The sequence below is a fragment of the Corvus brachyrhynchos genome, unplaced genomic scaffold (genome assembly GCF_000691975.1).
Source record: "Corvus brachyrhynchos isolate BGI_N302 unplaced genomic scaffold, ASM69197v1 scaffold71, whole genome shotgun sequence".
Taxonomy (NCBI): Eukaryota; Metazoa; Chordata; class Aves; order Passeriformes; family Corvidae; genus Corvus; species Corvus brachyrhynchos.
Genome location: NW_008237609.1, coordinates 689232 through 708100, shown reverse-complemented (window position 1 = coordinate 708100; position 18869 = coordinate 689232). Strand labels below are relative to the sequence as shown.

At 35.8% G+C, this 18869-nt stretch overlaps 1 protein-coding gene across 5 annotated transcripts in view; it reads left to right on the top strand.

The window, feature by feature from the left end:
- The window catches only part of PIBF1 (progesterone immunomodulatory binding factor 1), a 107151-nt gene that overhangs the window by 25282 nt on the left and 63000 nt on the right, over positions 1-18869 (top strand). For all 5 annotated transcript variants that reach the window (XM_017731612.1, XM_017731613.1, XM_008631640.2 and 2 more), the window contains exons 9-10: positions 83-208; positions 4220-4318. In XM_017731612.1, coding sequence (XP_017587101.1) covers positions 83-208; positions 4220-4318 — 225 coding nt within the window. The remainder of the gene's footprint in view (positions 1-82; positions 209-4219; positions 4319-18869) is intronic.

The following is an 18869-nucleotide window of genomic DNA, read 5'->3' as shown; positions in this document are numbered from 1 at the left end:
GTAAAATCAAGAAGAACTCTGCTCTTGTAAAGCTGTACCTGAAGTTTTGATATTTTGACCTGTGCAATATATTTATTTACAGAGACCACTATAAAGCAGAATATGAAAAGAGACTCAATGAAGAGTTGGAACAAATAAGATTGAAAACAAATCAAGAAATTGAGCAACTAAGAAGCACTTCAAAAGAGATGTATGAACGTGAAAACAGGTAGGTAAGGTGTAGGCAATAACCTAATTGGGGGAGAAATGACCAAGCACTGTTTTGTGCTTAGGTATAATCCTAGCTGACTGACTCTTTGAAAGGTGTTCAAAATGTAAGAATTTAAGTTCAGTTGTAAAACTGTTGGGAATCTTGTAAAAACTAAAATGAAATTGTACTTGTACAGTAAGTATATGTTGTTAAATTTATTACTAAATGATGGACATCCAACATGATCAGTTGAAAAGGATTATTAAAATTCATGTTCTACATAAGCATTGGTGGTTTGAAGTTTGTTGAGATGTATAGTGTTAGTTAATTAATACAGGATGACTTTACCTGTCATGCTATAGGGGCAATCTTGAAGCTGTGCCAGGAATCCAGAAGAGAAGCTGTTGATGCAAAAAAAACAAGGCAGAAAAAACGTAGAAGAGAGAAGACTTCATCCTTTATGAAATAAATCTAGTTGAGATTTTTTTAGAGCATTGTGATTGAAAAAAAGCATTTACTTCCTGTAAATTACTTTAAAATTCTCTTTTGAGGAAGATTCTAGTCCTGCAAAGACCTGCATACTGAGTTTGTATGTGTGCCATCCAGATGAATACCATGGAATTACATGCACATACATAAGCCTTTAGGGATTGGAGAGATTTGGACCTTTGGCACCAAATTTCTTTCTTAGCTTATTTTTTGCCCATTTTATTCCTTTAAAATGGGAGGAGTGTTTAATAATTTAACTTCACTGTAGATGTCCTGAATGTGTCGTATGGAGGAGGAAATGACAGTAATAAAATATTTGTGGCATCAGCATCTGTTCCTCTAATAGGTAGTTTTGTTACTGCTGGGAAGAGTGGAAAAAGAACACAACTTCTGCTGTCTTTCAGTCAGTGGAAAGGTTCTAATTAAAAAACAATTACATCATTGTGTAGTTTTGCAAGTATGAGTAAAATACATGCACACACATATACATCCACACCACTTCCTGTATGCAAATCTCTTTTGAATTACAAAGTATGAATTTAAACATGCACTCCTTGTGGAAATTTGACATGGGTCTGTATATCATTGAGAAAGCTACTGAAAGATATTTCACTTGTATCTGGAACTGCTTTACAGAAGTTTTGTTCCTCATTTTGAAATAATTACTTCTGAAATGCAAATCCCTTAGATTTGCCTACATGTTTTGCAAAAAAAAAAAATAAAAAGGCTTTCTAGCATATGCTCTTTCTATAATATACCGAAAAATTCCACCATAAGGCAGTCTGCCTCGATGGTAAGATAAATGAAACCTCAAATTGTGAGCTAAACAATTTGCACTGAATTTGTGTAATGTGATGAGATGCTGTTTGTGGCTGAAAATAAAGTTAAGGTGCTGGTTTCATCCTCCTGCTCAAAGCATGGAATGGTATTACAGCTAAACTAATCTAATACTCAGTTGCTCAAATTCTTTGCCACTTTGCCAAGCCTCATAGTTCCTTTGAATTTATTGGCACTTACTTTATACTTGGATGAATCAAGAAACTAAAACGGGAGGGGGCCACTAATAAAAAGGTGATGCTTTAATGCCTAAATTTTTTGGCATCAGTTTCACTTGAATGGTTGTTGTAAGCATGGGCTATGTTTGCAGTAGCAAGCCTGAGTGAATTCACAGGGCATGTGAATGTCTGCAAGAGGTTTGACATTGGATTAGCTGTAGTCTGTTCCCATAGATCAAACACAATTTAGTAGTCTTGAGCATGTGAGATGCTTTCCCTGAGCACCTTTTCTGACTTGGTTGAATCTGACTAGAATCCAGTTTGTGCACTCTGGAACAGTTTAGGGATGTGACAAAGTGCAGTAAATGGCAGTCGCCAAGATGTTTGTTCGAAAACTTCATAAACACACCCATGAGCTGCTGCCTCGCCTGTCCTCATCCCACCTTTTTTCCCCCCCATGCCCATTCTTGATCCTCTAGATAGTATTTCTGTCCCATTTCAGAAGGTTACTTTCACTTTTGTGATAGGCTGGCTAGATACCTGATAAGGCTGCTCATGTGCAGCCATTTCACCTCCTTTGAAATGGCAATCACACAACCAAAATCTGGCAGCATCACTGGTGTGTGCCCTGGCTCTGTGGAAAGAGAGTATTTCAACAGAATTTGCCTCACATCTGTGGTTGTTGTCTTGTTGGTTGAATAGTACCTCACTTGTGTACTTTTTCCACCTATTGCATTTTCAATTGATTAGTTGTTCAGCTAGGCAAAATAGTTTATTCTCTAAATGAGTCTCTGTATCTTTCCTACTGTTTAATTTTTATCCCACTCCCACTACTCTGGTCTTAAGGATACAGCTCTGGACTCCTACTCTTAAGACATAATATGCTTGATCTTAATATTGTTATCTAAATATCATTAATAAATTAATGAAATTTATTGCTATGTTCCCATATTTTTGTATGAGTCAGTTTTAAAGAATCTGATCTTAAGGTCAGTCCCTGAATTTCTGCACTAAATTTCTGCATTAAATTCTGCCTAGTAACTCATTTTTTAAAGAAAATTATGTTATCTTTCTCCAATAGCCAGTTAACTGCTACATAATGCTGTTAATTTTTTCTAAGTAACTGTTTCCTGTTCGTATGAATTCCTTTGAATTCAGAAAAGTGCCACCAATAACTTTCATTCTAGGAAATAGTCTTTAAACCAAAAATTATATACCTTTAGTATACAATGACCTAGGTTAACATTTCCATGGGCTTAATGATTTTCTTTTATATCTTGACTTTTCACTTTTCTTCAAAACTTGCCTGAGACTTTAATTTCACTTTGACTTAAGTCAGAAAGCTGCTATGGGGAGAGGGAGAAAAAGAAACTTCAGTGGGAAGATCTTGGTTGCATCCACATTAGCAGTTTAGTTTAGATGAAGAATGTGGTGTTGAAGTGAAACCCCCTAGTCATTGCTGCTAGCCATGGTTTTAGCTTGCCTTGCAGCTGTGGTTGAATTTGCTCACGTTTGTAGCATATGAATAGGATTCCTTTTAGATAAAACAAAACTGAAAGGAATCTTTAAGATCATCTAATATGTTCCAAATGCTGATGAATGTTCGTCATAGAAGCAAACCGGCAGTAGAGTAAAATCCTTAAAAACAGTCATAACACAGATGTCTGATCCTCAACAACCACTGTTAGCTCTGGCAAATTGGCTGGTGCTGTGTTACACTAAAAATTGAACACAGAGGTTATATACAGTATCTAAGCAGGGCTTCCCCTCAGTACAGTCTACTGCAGTGTTGATCTGTAGCCTGCTTGTAGCATAACAGTCTATTAATAACTAGTGCCAATTTTTTAACACAAAAACTGTATGTTTTATTCTAAATATCCTGCTGTTCTCATTTGTGTCAGTAAACTAATGATTGAGGTAGTTTGAACATCTTGACTGATCTTTGGTTAAAAAAAAAAGTATCAATTGATCAATTGATTGTAATAAAACGTTCTTTTGTGGTTCTTCGCAGATCAAAAATGTTGCCAGCAATAAAATCCAGGAGACATCAATGATATGTAATAACCTATCTATCAGAGTAACTAGACAATTAGTTGTATGTGGAAGTAGCATTTCTGTGCTCACCTAAACTTTTCTTGCTCTCTCATAAAAGTTGTGAATCATCTCCGCTAGGCAGACAGCAATCCTGCCATTACTAGCAAAGTACCAAGCAAAATCATTGGAAGTTATTTAATTCCTGCAAAAAACAAGTAATTTTTAGTTCTAATATTCTAGAATAATTAGAGTTACATGTTTCCACATATGAATAGGTGATTTGATAATTGTTTTTTAGAATTTCAGAACTGGAAGCTTTGCTGGTATATATGAAAGTAACCTTAAGTAAACGCTCTGTACTAAATAGGTGAATAGATAGACAGACCCTTCTGTCATTCCGTGAGAATTGAAGAATGTAGTATTGAAGTTCAGATCAGAGAGCAGTAATTAATGAAGCAAACCAGTCTTTTTTCTAACAGATTCTTAACAGAATAATTTTTGTTTCCTTCAGAAATTTGAGAGAAGCAAGAGATAATGCTGTTGCTGAAAAAGAAAGAGCAGTTATTGCTGAAAAGGACTCTTTAAGAAAATATGATCAACTCTTAGAACAGTAAGTGTCTTTAAAAAACATATAAAAATCTAAAGGTATAACAGTGTTTTTATCTAGGAGGTGTAGGTAGGAGGAAGGACTAGCTTTTTGCTTACAAAGAACAAATTGAAGTACAAATTCGTTGTTTAAATGAAGTTACACACTTAATTCTGGGAGTACATTTTTCCTGTTATCAATGCAGTAACAAGATGAAAGTTTGGTATTTCTCCTGCAATCCTTTAGAGGCAAGGAAACATAATTATTCATTTCATAGCAAGAATGTGGATTGTATACTGTACAGTAGCAGTGGTCAAACTCTGAACCTGTGGGGTTTTTTTCTTTAGTTGAAAGTAGAAAATCATCTTGTAAGATGACTTCAATAATAGTTTTTATGAAGTTTGGATAGAGAGCAGTCATGAACATTTATGTTTGTTACATACTTTTTTTCTTACTACTGTCTCTTTTCAGTCTTTCATACTCCATGTGTAAAATTTATTGTCTATACAAATGTATAATTCTGTTCATATGGAGAAAGAAACTATGGTAGATTTTTTGCCTATTTACAAGCAGTGTTACTTTCACGTTCCATAGTACCTTTTCCTTAATTTTTGTAAATTTAGAATGTTAGCTGTGGTAAACTATGAGGTAATGTAAAACTATGGATAGTAATCAAAGTTGTTCAGGTTAAGTTTGTCATGTGTCTTTAATTTTGGATTTAGTTTGTTGTTTAATACAATTTTTTTTTTAAAGGAAGAGATCAGTTCATTAACTGACTGTGCTACTAGTCATCTACTCTAAGGAAGTACTAGATGAACCTTCTTTGCTCTAAAGCATTTTTAATTACAAGCAGTAATCAGTTAAAATGTTGTTAACTTAAGCATAGGAACAAATTTATTAAAGCTTTTAATTTTTATGTCTAGCTTCTAAATTGCAGTGGTGATACTACCGAAGAAATAGCATTGCCTAAGGACTGAAAAAATGTGATTTCTAACTGATGATGTGAAACAATAGGGGTAATTCTAGAGCAAATGAGATGGGTCAGAGGACTTGATATCCACGATGAGTTTAAGGGGCTTGATTTCAGATTAATTCTAGTTCAGCTGAACAGGCCCAAGGGTGCAGAATGCCTTTTAGTGGTTCGAGCACATTGTAGGGGTTGTTGGGTTGTCAAAAAGGAATTCAGTTTGCAAACTCTGAGATGATGACTCCACAATGTGGAAATCAAAGCTGTTTAAGTGGGGAGGACCAGGAAACTTGTTTGAAGCAGATCTCCTGAGTCAAAATAAAATGCTAATATGAGTCAACATGGGTTTTTTTCTAATGAGACTCGTACGTTTCACTGTGGTAAGATATACTAAGACATGGGGATTTCATATATGCACTAGAAACTCTTGAAAATCAGTCTTGCATATCATAATTTGAGTTTGCACTTTTACTTAATAAAAATACTAACTTTGCGATTCTTCTGTATTTGCTTTTAAACTTAAGAACCATGGACGAAATACTTTTCTGTTCAGCTGTATTCCCACTCTAGTAATGTGTCATTTTTTCATATTGTTGCTTTATTTTGAGGAGGAAAGTTCCCCTGCTATTAGAAATATAGGAATCTTGTTTGATAAACTTAAGCTTCTGTGCTCTTACAGCTTTTTCGAGTGATAAGCCCTCCAGTTAAGTAAAACTCTCCTTTCCTCATGTTAAATAAATTAATAAGTTGATTAATGCTGGGTTTTGGAGTTTGAAGAAGTAGATTGTTCCTCAGAAGATTATTTTCTGCTTGGGAACATGGAAAACCCTTACTAGCCTTTTTTGAAATGCAGATGCCTCCCTTCAAAACTGCCCCACTTCTAACCATATTACAGGTGTCAAGACGATGAATTTCTCCACATTCCAAATCATTTACCTAACTGAACTGCAAAGTAACTAACTGGCATGTTGAGATGGTATAAATACCTTAACTTAAAAGACTCCAAGTTCTGAATTTACTGTGGACTCACATGTGACAGTTCTGTGGAACAAAGAAATTTTCTAATATCACCAGAAACCCCCTAAGATAAAAAAGGAAAACCTGTGTTGTCCAGTTCTGTATTTAAGTGATTATAACAGCTTGTTCTACTTTAGTAAAAACAAGGTGACTCATCGTAGTTACCACTGGTATCATAATCTGTATAAACAAACATGTTTGAAAGCTTCAGAAGTATGTGGAATGTTGACTGGCCTGAATGGTGGTTAAATAAAGCCCCTGGCATATCTTGTGATCAGAAGTGTAACTAATACCCAATTTTCTAGTCAAGTGTAGTTATTTTCTTTTTTTTTTACACGTTTGTGGTAGTTTTCTGTGAACAGCTATTTACAAATGCCAAGAAAATACCAAAGTGATAATATTCATTAAAGAGTTATATTGAGAAAGGATCTGCTGTTTCAACCTTAAAGTAGATCACTGTGATGTCAGGACGTAAGTTTTGTTGCTCCCTTTGCCATTATGCAGCTGTAATTTCTGTCTAAGAATCCATGTTTCATTTACCTATAACAATGCCAAAAACCTTAAATTGTTTGATATTTGAGGACAGCAATTTTGTAACAGCTCCATCATCAACGCAGTTAAGTATAGATGCTACATATGTTCCAGCTTTTCCTTCTTTTGAATATTCCTCGAGTGTTATTTTCAAACTGTTGACTGTTAATCTGTTACTTCCCATTGCCGAAAGAAAAAACATCCAACCCACCAAGACTCCACCAACCAAAAAAAACCAACACCAAAAAAGTAGAAGTGCACTGTGGTTTGCTGTTGGGTTTGTTCCTGATGGTTAAATTTTCTAGTTTCCTGTAAGGTTCAATGTCAAACTTAAGTGGTTCCTTTTCTTAAAGTGAACTCAGAGGTCTAATATGGGGTGAACTCATACCTAGAGCACTTCACTTACAAGAACCATCTCTTGCCTTTGATTGTTGACTTCCTTTAAATTTCCTCTAAAAGGAGTATAATATCTTTTCCCAGGACTCAGCTATATCAGTGGAAACTGGCTTAAAAATTCTAGAATTACTGGGAACACAAGGGAAGTTCATAGTTAGTGTGATTTTACAAAACCTTTTTTTCTTAGTGACAAAAAAAATTGTACTCTTTAACAGCCGATTGCTGCTCACATGATGTACGTAAAGTGATTTTTCTTTTCCTGTCTTTGTAATGATAAAGTGAGAAGTGTAGAATAATGAAGAGAAAGAAACAAAATAGGTATGCAGTGAATGGAAAACAAGTATGCAAGGAAATTGTGTTATGGCAGTGCTATTCCTTCAACTTCGCAGTGGACACTATGCATAAAAACTCTTGGTGTTGTAAAAGCTAGTGAGAGGTTTAAATTCCTGCCTCTGTCCATTGGGTAATAGGATATTTTTAAGTATGTACTTTTTTTGTCTTATTTGAATATGCACAGATGCACGGATGATGAATTTTAAACCATATTTCTGTAGTTGTGTTAAGTCAGGGTGATGACTACAGAAATCATTTAGAGCCTTAGGTTAGTTCTATAAAGATTTCAAAGTATTTTGTATTATTTAAGCATTTCTGGATTGAGGTACATAGCTCAGTTTTTTAAAGTTATTAAATTTATAATGTAAATTTATAATTAAATTTATAATATTATGATTTGCTACAGGTCAAAATACCTTTAGGAGTATTTCTGCTATTTAAGTTAAGAAATGCTTTTCTCAAATAAAAACCAAAATTGAATAAAGATCATTGACATTTCTTGATAACATTTGTCTGTGTTTCATAGATTAAGAAAAGTATGCAAAAAGTTGTCTGCATGTTTGTGTTTACACATTTAATGTTTTTCTTTCCAGTCAGATGCAAGCTGACTACGCAACTTAGAGATTTATTCTAGTCTCTCCATAATCTTTTTAATTTGAATCTTTTATCCCTATTTTTTTCGTTCTTCATAATTGTGGTGCATTTTAGAATTCATCTGGAGTGAGGTTGATGCTGATATTAGTCATCTGTCTTAAACTTTTTAGGTGATGGGAGAGAGGGGATAAATTCTATTAATCAAATGGGTTTTTAAATTAGACTAAATTATGGTCCCTATGTCTTATTAATTGTACACAAGCCTAGAGGACTGTCTTAGGTGCGAAGATAATTGGATAAATTTAGTGAACAAATAAATGTTAGAATGCATTTAGAATCTCTGTGGAACATGCAAGAACCTCATCATTAGATTTTCATTTATTACATTATACTTTCATTGTTAACAGAAACATTAAAACTAATTATTTTCCCCTTCTGTGAGCACTTTTTTATAATCTGGGTGTTGCATACTTCAGTGACAGGATTCTAATACTAAAATTATTAACTCTATGTATGTATGTGCTGGAGTTACTAGTAATATTTAAATAGGTGCATGTTATCTCTTCAAGAATATTTGTATCAAATGAAGATTTCAATAATGAATTTTAAAAAATCCATTCTGAAAACTGCTGGCCAAAATATTTCTTGGGCAAAGCTGCCATCACCCTGTGATAAAAACTACTGTCAGAACTTCTTACTCCCTACACATGGCTGCTATGTTTGTATATGAAGTGCCTTGTAATCCGTTGAATTGAAGAGCTGTGTAGGTCTTGAAAATCACTACCACTTTAAATCTTCAGTTTCAATTAATTTTTAGTGTTTTCCAAAATGCTTTTTTGGTAACAATAATTTGCTGCTGCTGTATTAATTTATGACTTCTGTAGTAAGATTTGTATGCATAATTTTTTAACACTTAGAATTTCTATCAGAATAAAGCCAAGCCCTTCAATGGCATTATTAGACTTTGTTTGGATTTCAGCCCTAGCCAAGGTAACTATTGTACATTTCCCATAAAATTACCTTCATCTTGTTCTCCTGATGAGAAAGTTAAATATGAGGTACAGCTAAAAGGGTAAAATTAATGAATGTCATGGAAATTGCTGAAAGACACCCTCTTGGAGATTCAGAATCAACGCAAGAAAGTCAGTGAAAGAACCAAGAGCAATAATATGATGGAGAAGCAAAGAAAAAGTCCATTTCCCAGGTGACTAGGTCTGGTTTGTTTCCAAGCTGTAGAAGCAGCACTGAAATACGTAACAAAAAAAGTCTATGCATCCTGTGTTTCTCCAGAAATGACTAGGGAGGCTCCTACTCTCTTCCTTTTCTTCTGAGGATATGTTCATTTGAACACTTTACATCTTAACAGATAATTCTAGGATGCATTTTAATTAACAGGAGGAGAAAAACCTAATTAACTGATTTGATGAAAGAGATAAATAGTAATGTTGGGAGCACTGCACACTTGCTAAGGCATGCCTAGTTGGTTTTGGTTCTTAGATTCCTAATCAGGATCTTAAAATTTTACATTCTTAGCTAAGATAGTGTTCTTGCAGAATGAATGCTTTGAGCCCTGTAAGCAGTCACTTCGTAACTGTAACTGTCTTGATGTTGAAGAATTATCTACATCAAGACTCACAGGAATGCTGAGTTAGTCTGATGTCTGACCTTTCTGAGCTTCATTACATCTGGAACACAGGCTTTGAAGTTTGTTCTCTTACTGTGCAAGGAATGCTCAATGATTATATTTATAGCTCTAAAAACCTTTTATTTCAGTTGCTCTTGCCCCAGCTCCTAAAAAATAGTTCTCACAAAATATTTTTAGCCTCTGAGGGGTGCTTTGGAAAAGTTGTAGTATCAACATATCCTCATATCATAAAGATTTTCCATAAGCCTTGACATTCTCATTTTACCTTTTATCTCCTTCTAGCCAAAATGTTTTAATTTTAAAATATTAGTAGAGACAAATTGTTAAAATTCTGCAATGGCTATTCTGACTACCTAAGAAACTATTTCTTTACTCTTTTAAGTCCTAAGGGGTTTTTTGCTACCCTGGAAAGGTTGAAATATATAATGTCCTTTGAGAACAAATTTGAAAGCAGTTGCAAATTCCTTCAAAGAGGGATTCTGCATTACAAGGGTGGTGGTGCTGCTGCTTATATATATTTCTTAAATTATTGGGTTGACATTTCCACTGCAGTCCATGATTTTGCTTTGATTGTATTACTATTCCTCATGTACACACCCAGTTTTGTGACTCACTGCACCCAACTTCTCTTTAATGGTGAGCACTGCCAGAATGAACAAGTAGGGGTCCTTTGTAACTCCTTACCAAATCATGTTTCAGGTACTAAATTTTACATGGGTTCAAAACGAGACTGGAAAAGTTCAAGATAAATTTGAGAATCACTTTACAGGTAGAAAACATATCCATTTTCAGGAAATGCTCGAGTGAGAAATAGTTGAACACTAGTGGCAGAGGATTAGGGAGAAATACAGAATATGCAGAAGTTTTTCTTGCTTTTCTCAAAACACTTTTGGCTGCAGTTGGAGCCAGCTTTATCAGGCTACGTATGCCTTTCCTGTGATATGCTACAGCCATTCTGTGTAGAATAGAAACTATGAAACACAGGGAACTCCTCAACCTTTTTACTGCGTGTGCTTTGAAAAGGGTACATTACACTGGATGTAATGACAAGATACAAATGAAAGCTTTTATCTGAAGAAATTATTAATCTGGGTTTTTTTGTATTTTTCAAAGTTTATTACATATATCAGGTTACCTGTGCAAATAATGTCTGTGGAGTATTCCTAACCATCTGAGCTTGAAGGACTAAATGTGTGTGTGAAGTCCCTGCCAGCATTAAGTAACCCAAAGCATTAACACTTCAGTGGCATGTGAGAAAAGAACCTGTTTGTAGGAAGTTCCCAAATATATGTTTTTTAGAATACAGAAGAAAAATAGGTTGCAGATAATAACATGACCATAAATACAGGCAGGGAATGTTAACTGAGTATGTTTACCAAAACAGTGTATTATAATGCCAATTCAAAAGCTAAATTCTTCAAAGCAGGGGTATTGTATTTTCTGTGTGTCTGTACAAAAATGTTGATCTTCAAATTATGGCTATTTGTGTAGTACTATATTAAAGACTAATAAAACCATAAGAGTTTCCTTTTAATAGTAATTATCTTCTGTAATTATGTTCTCAGTCTGTGGTTACTCCATGGAAAAGGGGTTGAAATCATTCTGATTACCTCCTGGAAAAGGATGTGATGCTATACTCATTTCCAGTTAGCAGACTTTGGAAGAACAGGGTCCAAATACATGCTTGTGTGGTGTGAGAAGGAAGTTACAGCTTTGTGATGTTAAAACCTCATCATAAACTTTGAAATGTTGGATATGAAGACTTAACATTGATGAGTTTTGAGCTTTGAGCAAAGTTTTGGCTAGAGCTTGTCTTCTGCAGAATCACCTTGGAACTGTTGAGAAAATACTAGATATAACTGAAGAAAGCATTAGGCTGGTCCTCATTTCCGTGGTGGTGGCAGCTATTGTGTGTAACTCTTACAGATAGGGAAAATGGCAGTGTGTGGTTCTGGAATAGAGCACAGGTAGTTAATTTGTAAATGAACGGATGAAGAACTGTGAATAAATGAAGGACCATCATAGTATGTTCATGCACAGGCACCCAGAACAATATACATCAGTGAGCCAAGGTACTTTCACACCATAAGCCACAAGAAACTGTTTGCCCTGGACCTTAGTCCATCCAGCATTGAATATGCCTAATTAAACTCACCAAGGACTTCCCAAAATAGAGTGATGTACAATATCTATGTGTAGTGCTCACAGCTGGTGAGTCCACTGTTCACAGTTGTGAAACAACCATGCAAGTCCTTGGCAGCTGTTTTGTTGCTTTCTCTCTTCATGAGATTGGCATGTGTGGTGACCAGTGCCTTGATGAGGAAGGAATGGCAAGACCGGGATTGGAGGGCTGATTTCCCTTTTGTATAGTCTTTTTCTAGATAAGATTGCCTGAAGAATGTATCCCAGACTTTGTCACAGTTGACTCAGAGAGTTGTTAACATTCAGGGACACCAGTAAATTTTTTTTGAGACTGTATGTGTTCAGTACTGAAGTATTGCATCACATACTGGATGGGGGAAGGCCATGCCCGTCAATTTACTTACTCAGTGCAAAGCTACTTGGGTAATTTTTACAGCTGTTGGTGTTTCTACCTAAATGATCTAAAGGCACAAATGTGTCTACTTATATGACTGTATGGGTAATTCTGTGAGAATATTCTGTGAAACCAGAAAAATGAATGTGCAATTAATGTTCAAGGCACAGGTAGCCAGAATTCAAGAGCTTCCTAAGGAATACCTTGATTTGGGTAGCTGTAGGGTGGCAGTGTGAGATATTAGAACATTTTTACCAAACATCATTTAGGCATAGTGACACTTAGCTGTGGCATGACATTTGAATTATGGGGGTACCAAGAGGGTGGTACTACTTTGAGCTATTTATGATATCAGTGAGGGGAAGCTGGTTTCAGATTTTTTAAAAAAAAAGTTACTTAGAACCTTAGCAAGACCAATGTGAGATGGGAACATTTGTTCTGGATGGGCCCCCAAGGGGAGCACAGTGTGAAAGCAGATATGCTGGTCTGCTCCTGGGGGTGGCTGCTGGTGAGCCGGGAGAGGACTTCTAATTCTTTGGGAGGAGTGTGGTGAGAGGCAGCAAGGACAGAGAACCTGGGGACTGAATAAACCCAACCAAGATGGAAAGGAGGGGTACATACGAAAGACTAAATCAAGGAGCTTTATGACTAACAATACAGGGCTCTTGCAGTTCTTACCACTGGGCAGAATCCATAAAGATCCTGTTCATGTGTCTATACTGCCAATCCTTTCTTGTGAGCCCTGTTTAACAGTAGGTTTTTGTACTAGCAAGGAAACAAATGTTGTCAAGTCGAGACATTGCTGCGCAGACCACCCTGCTGACTCATCAAGCGTGGAGAAGGTGCACTCTGGGTGTGTGTCCCTTTGAGGTACTCCAGCAGCAAAAAAAATTGCCAGAGTTTTGCAGCTTCTCACCCGTGGAATAAACAAAATTGAGAAACTTTCTCTTAAGAGGAGGTAAACTTTTTCCATCAAGTGGCAGTCTAGTCGGAAGAATAAATGTAATTAGAAATAGGTTCCTTTGAGATGAAGCTTGGGCGTTACATAAAACCTGTCAGGCATTTAGTCTTTATATAAAATGTTGGATTTCATAATGTACATGTAAAGTGTACATACTTGTACTTACAAGCCTATTTGTACATCTCTTCTAAAATTAAAAATTGGATATGTTGTCAAAATGCTGCAGCTCTTGGCTAACATTTTAATATAAATACTGCTGCATGTGTATGTATATAATCTAGTTTAAGCTTTGATGTGGAACTTGCCATCTGAAATTGTTTTCATAGATATTCTAATTGTTTCATGGAAAGTGTTGCCATGGATAAACAGATACAGAAGTGCACTGATTCATCCCTTCTGAAATTTTGCTTAATGTTTGCTCTGATTTTTTTAAGATCTTAAGCTTTTCCATTCCAGAAATATAATCTAGATCATAAGTTTCAACATGCTTCAAAAAGCTAAATCTTCCCATTTTATCTTGGATGTATTGCTGGGGTCACTAGAATTGGTTGTGGGTTATAGAGAATGAAAGAATTTGTCCCACTCAAAACACTATGGGAAGGGGAAAAGGTTTTATTTGTGCAAAATAGTACTGTAAGTAGATGAAAATAATTAGAAACCATAGTCTTTCCCTTGTCTTGATAAGCTGCTCGGTTCAGGTAATTAACTGACTCCTAAACCTCAGAGTACACTCGTGACAGAGGGTTTCTCTGAATGGTAAAGGGCAAGTAAAGTGTGGTCAATGAAAATCTCTTGTCTGTGAAATGCCCGGTATTGCTGGAATATAGCCTTTATTGATACCTTATTTCTAAGATTTTTAGACCTGAAACCAGGTGAGGAAATCCTGTATCTTTATTGTCTCTTGCATGTTCCTCTAGAAGGTTTTTGTTTTTACAGATAGGTACTTTATGGAAGCTAGTGAGGCTGGGTTTTTTGATTTTAGGTTTGTCCTTTATGACACTGCTCCCAGTCACAAGTTGTGAAATCTGGGTCTAATTGTCTGTGTCAGAGTTCTTTTTTGTTGTTTTCAAAGTACTCTATACGCATAAATAAATGGGGTATATTTCAGGTTTATTTTTTCTGTGCCAGATGACTTCATTTCAAAGAAAGAAGAAACTGTTTGAAGTAGTGCATTTGCTGCAAGGTAGCTGTATTACTAAAATGTGCAGATCTACAAAAGTAGTTGACATGCTCCAAGTCAGAAAAGGGCTACCTTATGGTAATTTGTTTGCCTGCCAGGGCTGTCCCTCTGCCCTGCATTTTCTTACTTTGTAAAATAATCAAATCTTCCTTTTGTCCTTTGTCTCAAATGGTCATCTATTTATACTGAACAACTGTATTAAACAGTTTTAGTTTAACCATTAGAATAAGGAAAAAAAATTGGAATCCTTTTTTATTGCTTAATTGATATCTTTTGGCAGAATTACTAATTATTTTTAAAGACAGTTTTACATTTATCTTTGTAAGTCTCTTTTGTTATGCCAGCTGTCTAAATCTTTTCATAAACTTCAGTTAAAAGAACATACTTTCCGTGATTATTTTAAAATATAATGTTTACTGGAAGCGAAGTCTAGTGAATTCCCACAGATGAAGTGTGAGTGTATTTCTCCCACTTGTAAATGAGTTCTTATTTCCTACAGTATGTATTCTGGTACCACAATGAGTCATTTTCAGCATGTTTTAGTTTAGCTTCTAAAACATTTAAAAACTTGGCAGATGCATGTAAATGAATGTTACATCCAGTTTTAGAAACTGCTTCCAAAGATTATTTTACTAAAATGAAGACTGTGAATAGACCTTTCAGAATGCAGAAGTATCTTTTGTGATAAGCCTGAAGTCATTTGCATAGGTCTTTTGGTTTGGGTTGTTTATTATTGGGGATTTTTTTCCTTGCCTTCAACAGGTTTTGGTTTAACCATCCTGTAAAATAGGGAGAATGCTTTTATGAAAAAACCTTAAAGCTTACACACAACGTGTTGTTAATTGGATATTTTAGCCAGGCAAGTAATACCTTTCGTCAGTACGTTAACTGAATTTTGCGGATTTTCATGCTATTTTATTTTAAAATTTTTCAGTTTTATAACTTTTTTTAAATTAATGTAGTGCCACCTTCTACTGTGATTTAATGTGTTTAAAATTATATATGCCATGCCCTACTTAAATCTATTTCCTGATGCTACCTTGACAGTTCAACTATTAGAAAAAAACTCAAGACTAAGTAGTTTGTATGATTAAAAGGAACTAAGGAGTTACGGTGGTGGAGTGTGAGTGGGAGGAAAGTGGGGGAGACAAAGCATGTTTAGATTCAAAAGGAAAAAAAAACCAACAAAAAAAAAAAACACCCCCAGCAAACAAAATCCCCAGTGCAAAAATGACCAGTGTTCCATTTCTGAGAAAGTTATATCTATTATTTAAAGAATATTTTACATTTTAACTTCATTGTCCTGGCTTCCTGGCATCTGGAACATTTAATATAATGGGATCTTAGGTACTTTGCTCACACGTGAGTGAACATGTGAGTGTATCTATGCTTAGATACACTCACATTTCTGCAGTCTGGATTTGAATACCACCCCAAATATTTTCCAATTTTTGGCAGCATTTGTATTGTCAGTTATGGTAGGGATAACTTTGCAAATCTCTGATTATTCTCTTCCAACTTTAACCATGTTGTCCATGATGCAACATCATGTCATGAGTAAGGTCTTACTGTAACTATCACACTTAAAAATTTCTGTAGCTTTTTATTAGACTCAGAAGATGATTGGGAAAACATATAAAACTTGGATTACTAAGTCCTTCATTAAAAGATTTCCTGGAATCCCTTTTCCCTTAGTTATGTGGTATAAAATATAAAGGAAACCTATTTCAAAACCCTTCTCCACCTGCCTCCTCAGACTGGCCCTAAATACAGTAAATTTTCATCAAGGAGAAAATCAAAAAGAGGAAGGGAAGTTTTGTTCATACCACTGTTTCAGAATTTTGTGATTTTTTGAATTATTTTTAAAATGCAGTATACTGTTATGCTTGGATGAGTTCAAACATTTGCTTCTGACCAAAGTAAGTAAATGCAGCATGGATTTTAGTACAGTGTTTACTGTGGCTGTCGTCAGTCTTGTCTAATTTTAAATGCCTGTGCTGGAATGGAATCATGTCTGTAGGGTACCTGTTTCTTTCCATTGACTTATAAAGGGAGTCTGCACAACAGGCTCAGATGTAGGTAACCACATCATAAACAGCAAAAACTACACAAGTCAAGTCCCACATGGCTTTTCTGAGTAAAAGGAGTTTAGCATAGACTCTTTTCAGAAATTCATGGGTTTTGGAGCTTTTGTGCTTTACCATCAGTCTTACTCAGTCCTCCAGTGCAGAATCATCAAGCCTTTAAGCATTTCTCTAAGGCCGATTGTAAAATGGAATGTTTTTGTTACAAGGTACTATATGCCTTATATGCTGCTTCTTTTTTCCTTTTTTTTTTCAAATGATCTCTGTTGTCTTCCGTGATTGGAAGTGTTTTAACTGACAGAAATTCAATCAATGTAGGTCTAGATATGCAATTATACAAAAGATTGGACCTGGTTAATGAAACTACGGAAGGTAGGAAGATATGATACTCCTTCAAAATTTTCAATTTTAGCTACAGTAACTTTTAGCTTGCAGTAACTCAGAAAGAGTTGCCAAACCCAAATGAAGAGGAAACTTGGATTTGTCTTTTTAGAGAAAAGGGGAGAAAGGACAGAAAAGATCTGTGGTGTAGCAGAAATCCACCTGGTGCCCATGGGAGGGGTGGTGATTGCCTTAAGGAGGCTGTGACCCTGTGGGATGCCCATGGTGGAGCAGGTTTGCTGTCAGGACATGTGATCTCACAGGGACCCACACTGGAGTAGTCTGTTCCTGAAGGACTGCACCCCTGGGAAGGACCCACACTGGAGAAGTTTGTGGAGGGCTGTCTCCCATGGGAGGGACCCCATGCTGGAGCAGGGGAAGAATGTGAGGAGTCCTCCACTGAGGATTGGCAGAAATGTGGGATGATTTGACTGCAGCCCCCATTCCCTGTCCTTCTGCACTGCTGGGAGGATGGAAGTAGAGAAAATTAGGAGTAAGGTTAAATCCAAGAAAGAAGGGATGGGGGGAACGTCATTTATTTTAGGATTTGGTTTTGTTTCTCATTACCCTTTTCTGATTTGATTGGTAATAACTTAATTTTTCCCCAAGTCAAGTCTGTTTTGCCTGTGACGGTAACTGGGGACTGATCTCTCCCTGTCCTTATCTTGATGCATGAGTCTTTTGTTATATTTCTTCTGCTCTGTCCAGATGCAGAGGGGAGAGATAGAGTGGCTTTAGTGGGCACCTGGGATCCAGCCAGGGCCATTCCACCACAGTGTACTCAAAATGTAATGTATGGTTGGTAAGTACAGGTTTTGCACATGTTAATTGACTTTCCAACAGGCTGTCATAGTGATATCTGGGGGTAGATTTTCCCTGATGATATTGCAGTGAGCTCTCACCAATACCTCCTGTTCTCAAGCACCACCTAACCTCAGAGGCACTTAAAATGATTCCGAGTTGGAGCACATTTAGGTAGAGGTCCTTGTGCATGCTCGGAAGTCTCCTGGTTTGGAAAGCTAAGTGCTTATTTTGATGGGGTAGGAGGTGCTTGAACTCTGTTCAAGTCCCTGAAGGGCCTGTTTTTATTAGAACATGGGTAACTCATTCAAAATCATTGAGTTCACTCCAGAACACTGTTAGAAGAAGAGGTAATGGTTTAAGCTTTGCCTCTTTTATAACATGATTGGAGCACTCGACCAGAAAGTTTAAGACCCTTGTCCTTTTCCCTTTCAGTCTCCCAAATTATTTAAACAGGTTTTGGTGTTACCTGGAAGTTATGCCAATTTGTCCGGAACTGTTTGCAACAAGTCTTGATATATATGATGCATAAGTTTAACAAAATGCCACAAAAGAGGAAAAATAAGCAAATTTGGGGATTTTTTTGGTGAAAGTCAAACAAATTCTCAACAAATTTTAAAAATGCAATTAAAATATAACATTCAGAATCTTCTAGCTGTGTAATTGTCTTTTTTATACTTCTTTTTCCATTATTAAATGAAGAAAAAACTGAAAACCTTACAAATGTGGTTAGTAGTTACCTATAAGGTTTATAAACATCATTTTTAGAGTAAGCCTTTTGGATCATTGATTATTTTGTCATTTCATGTAACCATCTTTTTAGAAATTAAACTCTGAACTGTACTGTTCCTAGTGAAAGACATTCTAGTTGTTATGTTCAGATGGGGTTTTAATTTCTGTTTCAAGATTATTTTCTCCTGGTTTATATCACAGTGTTCCAATGATAGCATTAGCCAAATTTATCTATTGTTTTGTCCCCTTAAAATCTTAGTCAGACTTTGTTTTTTCTAGGTTGTATCTTATTTGACTTCTCATGGGATAGATTCCTTGTTCTCTTGGACATCTGAGTACCATTTCTTTTAATCTTGACCTCACTTTAACACAGATAACTGGAATTCTGAATAATGTTTCAGATGATTTCCTGCTCTA